This window comes from Dipodomys merriami, unplaced genomic scaffold (genome assembly GCF_024711535.1).
Source record: "Dipodomys merriami isolate MVZ:Mamm:240054 unplaced genomic scaffold, mDipMer1.0.p SCAF_3, whole genome shotgun sequence".
Classification (NCBI taxonomy): domain Eukaryota; kingdom Metazoa; phylum Chordata; class Mammalia; order Rodentia; family Heteromyidae; genus Dipodomys; species Dipodomys merriami.
The window spans coordinates 13,422,985-13,435,448 of record NW_027204492.1 but is presented as its reverse complement, the minus strand read 5'-3'; the positions used below and the strand labels follow the sequence as shown (position 1 = coordinate 13,435,448).

Genomic DNA, 12,464 nt, shown 5'->3' with positions numbered 1-12,464 from the left:
AAAAGAATGTATCTCCATGTGAGCTTTTCTCAAGGCTGAATGATTAAGTTACACACAAGGTCTGTGCAGTTCACCATAATCTAGCACCTAATTATGTATTCATTATACTTTCTAAAAATTATTGCTCAGGGCTGCAAGGTGGCTCAGTGGTAGAGTGCTTGCCTTGCATGCATGAAGCCCTGGGTTCGATTCCTCAGCACCACATAAGCAAAAAGCCGGAAGTGGCACTATGGCTCAAGTGGTAGAGTGCTAGCCTTGAGTTGAGGGACAGCGCCCAGGCCCAGAGTTCAAGCCCATGACTGGAACCAAAAAAAAAAAATTATTGCTCATCCTCATCCCTGACAAAATACCAATATAAACCATAATGCACATACAAGGGCTAGATTAAAGTAACCTTAATGCAGGCACCTTTGATTGAGTCAATTACAACTTCCCCCAATCAAGCAAATCTACATCTGCCATTCACAGCACCTTCACTAATAGCTAAACCTAAAATCAGAACAAGGTGTCTATTAGTAACTACTATACTACACTCATTCTCAGCAACCAACACTGAATAACTAGGCACCAGTGACTGACACCTGTAATCCTAGCTGCTCAAAGCTGAGATCTGAAAATTGAGGCTCAAAGCCAACCTGGGCAGGAAGTCAGTGTGACTTATCTCCAATAAATTACCAAAAACCTACAAGTGGAGCTGCAGCTCAAGTGGTTCAAGGACTAATCTTTAACAAAAGTTCAAGGAGTGCCTAGGCCCCTAAGCCCCAGGACCCGTGAGCGCATGCACGCGCACACGCGCGCACACACACACACACGCACACACACACACACACACACACACTCTCTCTCTCTCGAAAGTTTTTCTGGAAAAGCTTTACACTTCAAGGCTCCTCCTTTATCAGGTACAATTGTCAGAAGGGTCGCAAGTCAACTGAGATGATGGCAATAATCTGTATTTTTTTTTTTTTTTTGCAGGTCGTGGGGCCTGAACTATGGGCCTGGGCACTGCCCCTCAGCTCTATCAGTTGAGTCACAGCGCCACTACTGGCCTTTTCTGCTTAAGTGGTGCTGAGGAACCAAACCCAGGGACTCATGTATGCAAGGCAAGCACTCTACCACTGACCCACCTTCCCAGCCCCAATAATCTGTATCTTGATGGAGTACACTTACCAAAACATTTCATTACTAACCTCAAACCTAAACCCGATCTTAAGGTAATTTTTCCAAATACGTGGTGCACAAATAGAATGGCAATACTAAGGGCTATCACCTAAATGGTTTTGGCTGCATTCTTTAGTCAAATGCATGCAACTTTCTGGTACAAATGAAGAGACTGAATTGTTTTGATTTGAAACTCCTTTATACAACACTTTTTTTTTTTTGGGGTCCGGTCGTGGGGCCTGAACTCTGGGCCTAGGTATTGTCCTTCAGCTCTTCAGCTCAAGGCTAGCGCTCTACCACTTGAGCCACAACGCCACTTCCGGCTTTTTTTTCTGATTATGTGGCGCTGAGGAATCGAACCCAGGGCCTCAGGCATGCAAGGCAAGCGCTCTACCACTGAGCCACGTTCCCAGACCCTATACAACACTTAAAGATAAAAAAATGAAAAATTACATCAAGAAACTTAAAACTACATGCAAATATTGCAGTACATTGTGTGTTGTTATCAACACCATCAGTGAAGGACTTTAGTCCGAGGGGAATTCACTATCACAAATGAACTAACTTCCTGCCACCCTTCCTCTCTCCTAAAAAAAAAAAAAGCATTTAAGAGGTAAAACCACAATTGGAGACTCTTGAGAATGCTATCCTCTCCTCCCTACTGTGACTACTCAATGGAACCATCTCTTTTACTTTAACATGTATCTGTTAATGAAACCATCTCTATTACTATAACATATACCTGAAGTTCTTTCTTCATAAAGAAAGCCTAATCACATGTAATGACCATGCCCCCCTCAACCAATCAAAGGCCAGCAGTGCACTCAGGACTAATGTTTGGTAGAAAAGAGACATAATATGAAAGTAAAAGTGTATATATATGTGTATATATATACATATTCATAATTTCAGAAAATGTGAAAAATAAAAACCCATTGTCACAAAAGGATACATGTTAAAAGTTTTATTAGGTTTCAATACAAAAACATTCCAAAAAGTGATCTATAATACCTAAGTTCTATGTTTATCTACTAACCAAGGAAAACATTTTTATCATTCTTTTACAACCAGCAAAAATAATGAAGACCAATTCTTTTCCCAATGGGAGAATTAAGCCTGCTGGGTCAGCCAGTAAACCACTGATCAGTTGTATTTAAGCATATTCCTTAAATTTAGTATTCATACTTACTACAATTAGTTTCTCTATTTTATACTATAACTAAGATATCTAATCTAAATCTAAATAAAATCTCAAGAGCCAAAAGGTCCTCATAGAAGCACCTAACTCAAGTAGAAGATTATGGAAGGCTTGAGCCAAGATAGCTTTTCAAGTGCAACTACTGAAATTTGGTCAATACCCTCACAGTCTGATTATGAATGTGACCAATGAGGTTTAAATTTTTTGCATATTTTCCCCAATCACAAGTGTTTTTAAAAACATGATAGTTATTTTAGCTGCTATGCAAAAAATTTCCGAAGTTGAATTGCTTCCTTCAACGCAGCAACTCAATTCCTTTTCCTTTGAGCACATTAGCATTTAACATTATTGACTAGTTTCCAAAGCATTAACTGGAGTTGTACTGTAACAACTTGTTTCTGTGACTAGGAGTTGAGATAAAGTAGGCTTATGAAATAAACAAGTGGCCTAATTTTGTTTCCAGTTTCAAGTGTGCTATCATCTCAGCAATGTTTCCAGTTTAGTTTCATTTCCCTTTATTATTCCTCCCTCTTTTTGGTTTTGCCATACAACTACGTGTTCTTGATAAGCTAGTTTCACCAGACACTACTGGATAAAACATACCACTTATGCTTATCCACTTTCTGATAGGCATTATCAGAAACTTCTTTTTGACAGTGCTAGGGATTAAACCCAGAGTGCTTCATAGTATGCTAGACCCGTGCACTTCTGAGTGAGTATACAGCCCCAGCACCTAATTTATCATTCTGAAATTCAATGGTAATTAGTTTTGCATATTAAGAGTTGTCACCTTAACTTTAAGGTAGCAAAAGCAAAGCCAAAGCTTTAAAAATCTTCATGAAGAGCCACATACATTTACTGGGTACCTCCTCCACTTACCAATTTCTGTTTCCCTTCCACCACTAAATCTTAACTACTACTCCCTAGTTACCAACATGGATGCCTCCCGCAGATCCACAAGAACCCTCAAAAAGACAAAAATAAAACCTATTGCCTGCACCAAACCAACTGTGATGAGCACTGTTACGCAGCTGTTGGGATAATCAGCATTCTTCTGCTTCAACAACTCTGTAAAAAAAAAAAAAAGCACAAGATCAGGTTACAAGGTATTCTGTCAGGCAACGTCCTCCATATCCTCCATTCTTAAATTTGTTGCTTCAACTGTGAAGAAAAATATTTGCTCAGATGCTTTAAAAGGCAGACATATTAATCATTATTACTGTAAGCATCAGCTCTGTTAATATTAAAATTCAATACTGTGTGTTGTCATTATGCCAGTAAAATTACCTTACTCAAACTTGGAACCTGCAATAGCTCCTATGAGTAATTACAGTCATTTCAGATTGTGGCTGTGCAAATGAACAGGCACTGATAGCATGCCTGGGAGCAAAGATGAACTCTCACAAGCTTGCTCATCTACCAAAGCATTAACTACACAGCTTCTGTCAAAGAAAACACAAACTCTCACATTATGAAGATATTAGCAATTGGTTTGAAAACAGCTAAGAAATTGCATGACAGGTACATGAATGGAAATATACCTACATAACCTCATTGCACTCAAAACTGACAAGCTAAAAAGAACTTCATCCTTATTTACAATGTGACCATCATTCCCTTTCTACAAAGGATCCAAACAAAAAATACAACGCCAGGAGTTGGTGGCTCATGCTTGTGATCCCAGCTACTTGGAGGCTAAGATCTGAGGATTGCAATTTGAAGCCAGCCCTGGCAGAAAAAGTCTAACTCTTACCTCTAATTAACCACAGCCCAGCTAGAAGTGGTGCTGTGGCTCAAAGTGGTAGAGCACTAGCCTTGAATGAAAAAAAACTTAGCACCTAGGCCCAGAGTTCAAGCCCCAACCAACCAAAAGAAGTGCCAACATCATAGCCCATCAGTGGGACAGAGCACTAAAATATTTCAAGGGTACTCTTTCAAAAACCTACCTTAGCATTTCATTTCTCTTGCTGCCAGCTTTATCTACTGTGAATAAACCAGCACTCCTTGACAAAAATGACCATAAGGTTCAACCTGTAAAAATTAAATAAAAACTAGTTATCTCTCTTAAGGAAATTCTTTAAGACTTGCCTATAACTGCCCTCTTTTCCAGAAAGGAAAGCTATGTTCAGACTTGCAGCTTAATGCATTACTTCATGTTCTACTACTTCTCTTAAGTGGTGGAAGATTCACTGGCTTGGAATGGACTGGAATGGCTTAAATGGTTAAGTTGCATGGCTTATGGATTCTCATTCTGTTCCAATGGTGCACTGCCACGTTAAATCCATAAGTTGAACGGACAAAACATTATTTGAAGGAATAAGTGCAGTTTAAGGATTTTTAGTTGGAGGTCTTCAAGTTTATTATATTCAAGAGCATCTTTTTCAACTTCATGGCTGGACCTGGGTCATGCTGCCTCAGGTTTTGCTTTTTAAAGACCACTTGCAATAGATTTTCTCCATACAGTGCAGTTTCACAACTAAAAACAAGTCAGGCATCCAACTAAAGGTCAAGTTTGCAATGGCTTTTTAGGGGTAGTGAGGGGGACCCCAAACCTAAGCCATTTCTTATATTGACTAAAAGACTAATTTGAAAAAAAAAGTGTAAAACATTATGAAGCATGTTTAAAGGTCTTCATCGAAAATACTTTAAAAAATACCCCCTCCCAATCCCAACTGCTATCGGTAAACAGCTTGTATTAAGGCCTTTAACTGTCATACATGCTTTTTTTTAAATCCAAGTGTTGAATTTGGAGGACTTCTAATATGCTATTGAACATTTCCTTTTCCAAAAGTTTTTTTTAATCTAGAAGGCATTTCCACTGCCATGAAGTACAGTATGTTTCACTGTACTATGAGGAAGGTAAGTGTTCAATTTCGACTTAGACGGAAAAACTAGTTTGCTTTGCTTACCATCTTTGCTGTTTCACAGGCATTTGATGCTTTAAATCTGATGTGGAATGCTGATAGATTCACTTTTTAGAAGTCATAAGCCTTTAGGAAGTTGGAGATAACTTCATTGCTTATCTATTTTCTCCTTTGCAATCAAGCTGTTCCTTTAAAAGTGAGACACTACAGAGTTGCAAAAATTTGAAACAGTAAGAGCAAGCATCGTTTGCAGCTTCATGGTTGGTTTTGGCCAAACTTTTTATTTAGTATTCTGTAGTTGTTTAACACACACTTAAATGGTCTTACTGGGGGGAGGGGAAAGGGGAGGCTCTTGCAGATTCCTAAGGAAATGTCAAAAGACAATATATGGCCAGCATTATCCATTGTTGGTTTGCTTGTTTTTTTTGGGGGGGGGGGTTTACTGGGTGAGTAGCACTTTGCTAACATAGGTATATGATCTCAGATTTTTCACACTGAGAACATTGAGATTTCAGTTGGAAGACACCCTGAAATCCTAAGAGGAGTGTACCCCGACCACCCTCTAAGAGCTAGCTTATCTGTATAGGCAGGATGATTCATCTCTCAATGGAGACCAATGTATATCTAGGTGGCCAGATGTTTGTGGAAGATCTGAAAATTGCTTGCCTCACTTACTGGGAAAAGTAGATAGGAAGTGGCCTTTAAGTTGGAAAATTACAACACTAGTACAAGTCTTACACACTTAACATTTGCTTATTGAAAGCAATTTGTAATAACAAATAAAATTAAACATGTGTAACTTTTTTTCCTCACAAGAACATAAAAATTATGAAGGGGAACTTAACAGGAAAATTTTAAAAAGCTAACACAATTTTTTCCTTTTAGTAGTCCTTGGGTAGTTATGACAGAATAGTTTCCACTTTTGTTTTGTTTCTTTGAACGGGGATTTTGGTCCAAAGTTTTGTTTGTTTCTAGTATCTGCTTCTGCCTCCCCCTCTATCAGATCGGCTTCCTCCACGGCCACCACCTCTTGGTGCTCCGCGGCTTGAACTGCTGTAGGAATCACGTGGAGGAGGGTACCCCCTTTCCATAGAAGGGGGAAGCCCTCGTTCTTGTCTGCCAACCCGATCACGACCACTTGAGTAGAGATCACTTCGGCTGCTTGAGTAACTGTCTCGACTTCCACCATATCCGTCTCGTGAGCTGCTGTAATCATCATAGCGACTGCTTCCACCATAAGATGGCGGGGGCCCTCGTGTAGGTGGAGCACTACGTGAGTTACCTGCAGGGTCAATGGTCAGGTAATATGGCAACACTATAAATTGTATATATACAACATTTAAACCTGAATTTACAGAATTCTTGTATTCTAAGTTTACTTTCTTAACTGGGAAGTTTTAAACTCTACCATTGCTGGCCATAATGGGGATTTGCTCATCTGCTGAGATATGGAAATGGATTGATTTTAATGTTTGTTTGAAAAGACTGAAGACGGTGTGTATTTCAAGAGGATATTCCAGACAGCTTGTTATTTTATAGTAGACACTCGGCCACTTTCCAGTGATAAGTTGCAATTGTGAACTGTCGAGTTTCCGTCATATTGCAATGGTAAACATTTGATCTTGTTAACAAAAATGTTTTTAATTGTATTTTTCACTGTTGGGGGAAAACACATAAGGCTGCCAATTTTAAGCAAGCAAAATCCCCTCCAAAGCAAGCGAACAGCCTCAAAGGAAAAAAAAATTAAAAATAAAATAAGTGAAAAAAAATTGAAAAAACAAAAGCCCTTCACAAAACTAGGAAAAGCCCAGCTTGATAAAGTTATCCCTTTAAATGCAAGCAAAGGTCCCTTTTAAAGCAAGCACCACGCAGCCTATAAAACCAGCTCATGAACCTAAAATCTCAAGCTGGTGATAGTCAAGACCCTTAAACAGTATCTTACCATAACTCTCATATGAATCTCTGTAGGAGCCTCCACTTGGATGATCTGAATAGTCACGATCCCGACCATATCCATCTCGATCACTAAATTAGAAACAAAACGTTTAAATGCCTAACCACCTTCTCCCAGCTGTTCTTTTACAATCAAGCATAGAAGTAACCACTTACCTATAGCCTCTTGACGGATAGTCATCACGTGAACTGGAATGACCATAATCACGGTAAGTGTAATCTCTTGGAGGTGGCGCATAATCTCTTGTGTCCCGAGAACTTGGGTAATCTCTACTTGAGTAGCTACAGAATCAAGTCATTTGGTTTGTTTTGGATGAGCTATCCATCAACATTACTAGTAAAAAAAAAAAAGGACTACTGAAAAAAGGTACACTTTGATCTTACCTATCTTTAGTTGAATATCCATCATCTCTTGGGGACAAATAAACATCTCTTCGAGAAGGCAGGGGTTCCCTTCGGGGTGGGCCTCCATAACTGTCTCTTCCACGTGATACAGGGGCTTAGGGGAAAAACCATTTTATAAATAGTCAAAGACAAAAGTTAAAATGCAAACTAACTCACATTCAGCTTATGAAAAGTGGAGATTTAATAAAATGTGGTAATAGGGAGATCAAGAAGTTTTCTTTTCTAGAATTTCCTGACACGTTCTTTTCTGTGCTCAATAACTGTACTACTAGACCATCTGGAATCAATTTTTCAACTCAGTTCTCTTTTAGTGGCAGCAGATTATTGCTTCAAATATTTACCTCTCCCTCCCATTCCACTGCTGCTGCGAACTGGTCCTGAAGGTGCTGATCTCTTAGGAGGAGGACCCCCACTTCGTGGTGGCGGTCCTCTTTTCACTGGAAGAGGTCCCCTGGAAGAACTCATGTTAAAATTCATGGAATAGCCACCATCATCTACATTAGAAGAGAAAAAAATATATTTAACAGTCACAATCCAGAAAACCTCTAAAAAAATTCTTTTCATTCTTTCCTGCTTAGCTAGGGAGTATAGCTTCAGTTTTCAATGATAAAAGACCACTATAAACTGAGAAGATTTAAATACAAACGGCAGAGTTGGGAGTTAGCTGTTAGGGCTTGACTATTAGGCTCCAATGAGAATAAAAGGTACTTCTAATGTTATTTCCAAGACACAAAACCATTTCATTTTTCTTACGTTTAACACCTATGACTGTTCAAAACAGACTTTTCTTACAGAACATACTCCTTAGATAATAGTATGTAAATTAATACTAATTTAGGAGGTCTTTCATTGTTTTTTTTTTTTCTCCCAAAGTCACTACTATTTTTTTCCAGTCCTGGGAATTGAAATCAGGGCCTAGGAGCTGTTCCTGAGCCTTTTTTGCCCAAGGTTAGCACTCTACCACTTGAGCCCCAGAGCCATGTGAGGCCATTTGTTTCTGTGGAACTGAGGAATGTAACCCAAGGCTTCATGCATGCTAGACAAGCACTCTACCACTGTTGCATTTCCAGCCTCAGCACCCATTTCAGTAGATAAGGCTAGTGTTCTCAATTTTAAAGCCTAAATTCTTTCAAAAAGCGTAGGTTTCAGTTCCCTAAGCCCCAAGTCCACAAGTCATTACCCATGTGTCCTCCACGTGAGGGAGGTCCTCTAGTTCCACCACTTCCTCCTCTTCCTCCTCTGAGACCTCTGGGAGGACCTCTGCTTCTTGGAGGTGGAAGAGGTCCACGTCTACCACTTTCAAATGATGGTTTGGTGGCTTGTTCCACCTTGATGGCTTTTCCATCTAAGGACTTAAATAATAGTTAAGTTTTATTAAGTTTTAAAGAGGACTTTGCAGACTATGACAAGTAGGCCTCTGAAATTATATATATTCAAATTACATATATATATATGTCGTTTGCTCCTCAAGTATTCAAGAAATATGCTATCAGCCTGGCACTAGTAGCTGACACCTGTAATGTAGATACTCAGGAGGCTGAGATATGAGGATCCCAGTTCAAAGCCACTCTAAGCAGGTAAGTTCATGAGACTCTTGTCACCAATTAACCACCAGAGAACTCAAAGTCGAGCTGTGAGTTAAAGTGGTAGAACACTATCCCTGAGCCATAAAAGCTCAGACAGTGGCAGAGTTCAAGCCCCACAACTGAAGTAGAAATATGCTGTAAACAGTTTATTTATAAATGACACTTCCATTTACTTAACATACCTACTCAGCCATTAAGAGTTTATACTGAAGATCTCAATCACAGGAATAGATGGAGTGACTACACTGTTCATGAAAATTTAAAACCACAGTACAGTTATTAGCTTATCATGAAAACTAATGAACCACAGATCTAGGTTATCAAATTATGGATTCTAAGATACCATACATTAACACATATATTATTATATAGCATACACTATCTTGAACTTAAAGAGACTGGTTGGGAGATAGCAGTGCTACTCATTAAGATAACTCACCTTTCCATTCATGTCTCTGGCTGCATCCTTAGCATCTGCTGGACTTTCAAAGGTGACAAAAGCAAATCCTCTTGATTTGTTTGTTTCACGATCTTTCATCAAAAGTACTAAAAACAGTTTATGTTTGAAAAAAAGGTGTTATTCCAGTTTAAAGGAATTAACAAAAGTACATCTGTAAAGAGAAAGCTCAGAACTTCTTAGAGGACAAAATATCATGTCAGATGATCAGTGCATTTATATTCATCACAGCTTATGTTTTCATTATAATAACGTATGATATACTTTAGATGAACTCACCTTCCACTATTCGCCCATATTTGCCAAATACTGCTTCAAGGGCTTTTTCATTTGTTTCTGTATTAAGCCCACCAATGAAGAGCTTTCCTGGGCGATCTGCTTCAACCATTTTTTTTCCTGGCGAGTAATACTCTGTTTTAAGAAAAACATTATTGAGTCCCAGAGAAAGTTCTTAAGTTTATCCAACAATTCAAATAGTAGCTCCTGTTGTACCAAACCCTTTAGTAACTAAAGATAGCGATAATCTTCCAACACAGTTAAGGAACCAATTTAAAAATAAGTTTGCGACTTCACATTCAAGTAGATGCAAACGCCGGTCTAAATTTACCATTACCCTGAAATCTCCCTTGGCTGTCTTTTATTATTAACAGCCATTTAACATTTGAAAGGCCACATTTTCCTCTCCAGCCTAGATTTCGTTATTTAGTTACTTACTCACCAAAAGTCTCGCTCGCCCAACCCCACCTCATTCCTGCAGTGATGGGTTTTAAAAGACTACGGACTCATTCAAGGTCACTGGCCAGATGCAGCAACTTAACACCAAGCCCCTTTTCTCAAGGCTCTCCTTTTTCTCCACACGATTTCCTAGGAAGTCTAAGCAAAGATCCGAAGTTTGAGCCAAGTTCTGCCTCATCTTTTGCAAGCCCCCTCCCCCCGCCACCACCCCCAACAAAAGGTTACTGCCAGATTTTTAAAAAATTTAAAAACATCCCTTTATATTAATTCACGAAACGCAAAAGCGCATATTCCAACGCTCAACGCGCCCAAGACCGTAGCGGAACCTAATTAAGACTCACGTTAAAAACCGCGTGGAATAGACAAAATGGCGACACTTGGATTCAGCCCAGCACAACCGACAACCAATCAAGGAACTAACTTAAAAAAAAAAAAAAAAACCAACACTGACTGGGAAGAGTCAAAAGGCTTCCTCTCTGCGGCCGCCGCTGACCCAGGAAGCTGCCGCCAAGTCCACATGCCCCACGCGAGCGGCCGCACCGTCCCAGGCAGGGACGCCGGTGGCGCGGTCGCTCCCACGCCCGCGCCAAGCCCACAAAGCGCTGACCTCCGCCCCCACTCCCGCAGGCGACAGCCAAACTTCCACCAGGCACGCCCCTCCACGTACCCCCTAAGTGCTTTCTCCTCACCTGCTCACCTTTCTATAGGTCGGCACCTTCGGGGCTCTTAAAATGGCGCCCGCCACCCCCATCTCCAGGGAGATAATCTAAAGCCGTAACGTGGCCAAGTATGCGAGAAACACACCAAAGAAAGGAGACACGTACCGGAGAGGGTGGCGACGGGCCCAAGCTCCAACGAGCTCGCCGACCGGACCTTCCAAACAGCGCGGCACCAAAAAATATATATATATGTATATGTATATATGACAGCTACCGAGACCCGGAACCGAACGGAGATGCCGCTAGCACTACTGCGCAACGAGGGCGAACAAAGGAGACAGCAAACTTTATACTACCCGGGAACGAGGCTGAAGAACCCGGATGGAAACGAAGCGTAGAATTTGAAACACGAAGGGAGGGGGAGTAGTTCCCAGCCTCCTCATTGGTCAGGCTGTTTGTCACTCACTATTCGCTCCTCCCATTTCCCAGGACTCCAGAGCGATGTAAGCCGGCGCCCGATTCTAACCGTCTTCCCTGCCCCCACCTATTCTCCCCAAAGGCGCGTTTTTGCTTTCTGCTAAAATGGTGCACCGGCTTCACTTAAGAAGTAAAATGTATCAAACGTCCAAGTGAACGAGGCAAGGTGGAAAACTTTACTTTGTATTTTTCCATACATTCTAAAGGCAATAGGATGATTTTCCACAACAGAAAACAAAGAACTTTGAGGATTTTTTTTACCAAAATGATCTTAAACAAGAATTTTTAATGAACGAAAGAAACCGCTAAATAAACACCTAGTGAAAAGAAAACTTAGGAACAGCATGCAGGGAATTCATTTTAAAAAACAATTTAGTGAATACTTACTAAATGACAAGCTCTGGTGAGGTATTATGAACACAACCCAAAACAAGTGATGTAAGTGCCAGGTGCACCTTCTTAAGGCTTCCAGGTTTACCAAATAAAAGCACAAGATTCCCAGTTTGAATATCACGAGGAATTTTAATGTTTACTCACAACATGCAAGAAAACTTGTTTGCCTGAAAATCAAACTTAAGAGGACACTTTACATTTTTAATTTTTTGCCAAAGCTGAAGAACAAACTTAGGGCCCTGCACTTGCCAGGCAAGTGCTCTTCCACTCAGCTAAATCTCTATCCCCTTTTTCCCCCAACTTCTGTTTTTTTAATCTGCCCATGCTACTACACTAGATGCGGGAAAATACTTAAAATTTTTAATATTTCATTTTTAAAAGATTAACCAAAATAAATACAATCAATAACCACAATAAAAGCATGGTGTAGCTACTACCAAGGAGGAAGTTAACTAGATCACTGACTGAGCAATAATTAGGAAGATTGAATTGATTGAGACTTCAGAAAATGCCCATCTGAGGAGATGACTGAAAAAACTCAGCTGAAGGAAGAGAAGAAACCGTGGGAACAGCTAAGGG

At 40.1% G+C, this 12,464-nt stretch overlaps 1 protein-coding gene and 1 non-coding gene across 2 annotated transcripts; both read right to left on the bottom strand.

The window, feature by feature from the left end:
- Window positions 1-5,466: 5,466 nt before the first annotated feature.
- Rbmx (RNA binding motif protein X-linked) lies at window positions 5,467-11,364 on the bottom strand. The gene is made up of 11 exons (XM_070039647.1): window positions 11,181-11,364; window positions 10,698-10,776; window positions 10,340-10,494; window positions 9,901-10,032; window positions 9,604-9,710; window positions 8,759-8,930; window positions 7,920-8,072; window positions 7,558-7,672; window positions 7,330-7,455; window positions 7,163-7,245; window positions 5,467-6,502 (listed from the first exon to the last, which is right to left on the bottom strand). Exons 3-11 carry the CDS (start codon window positions 10,368-10,370, stop codon window positions 6,192-6,194), a joined length of 1,230 nt encoding a protein of 409 aa, XP_069895748.1. The 5' UTR covers window positions 10,371-10,494; window positions 10,698-10,776; window positions 11,181-11,364; the 3' UTR covers window positions 5,467-6,191.
- Window positions 9,787-9,853, bottom strand: LOC138840555 (small nucleolar RNA SNORD61). Its single transcript, XR_011376121.1, has one exon. It is a non-coding gene; the product is annotated as a small nucleolar RNA SNORD61 (small nucleolar RNA).
- Window positions 11,365-12,464: the final 1,100 nt, after the last annotated feature.

Bases quoted from the DNA above. Each gene is read 5' to 3' on its own strand.
- Rbmx (XM_070039647.1), bottom strand. From the start codon at position 10,370: ATGAGGTGGGGTTGGGCGAGCGAGACTTTTG. The intron at 10,033-10,339 runs GTGAGTAAGTAA...TTCTTAAAACAG, and splicing joins TTGGGCGAGCGAGACTTTTG to AGTATTACTCGCCAGGAAAA. The intron at 8,931-9,603 runs GTGAGTTATCTT...CTATTATTTAAG, and splicing joins CCAGAGACATGAATGGAAAG to TCCTTAGATGGAAAAGCCAT.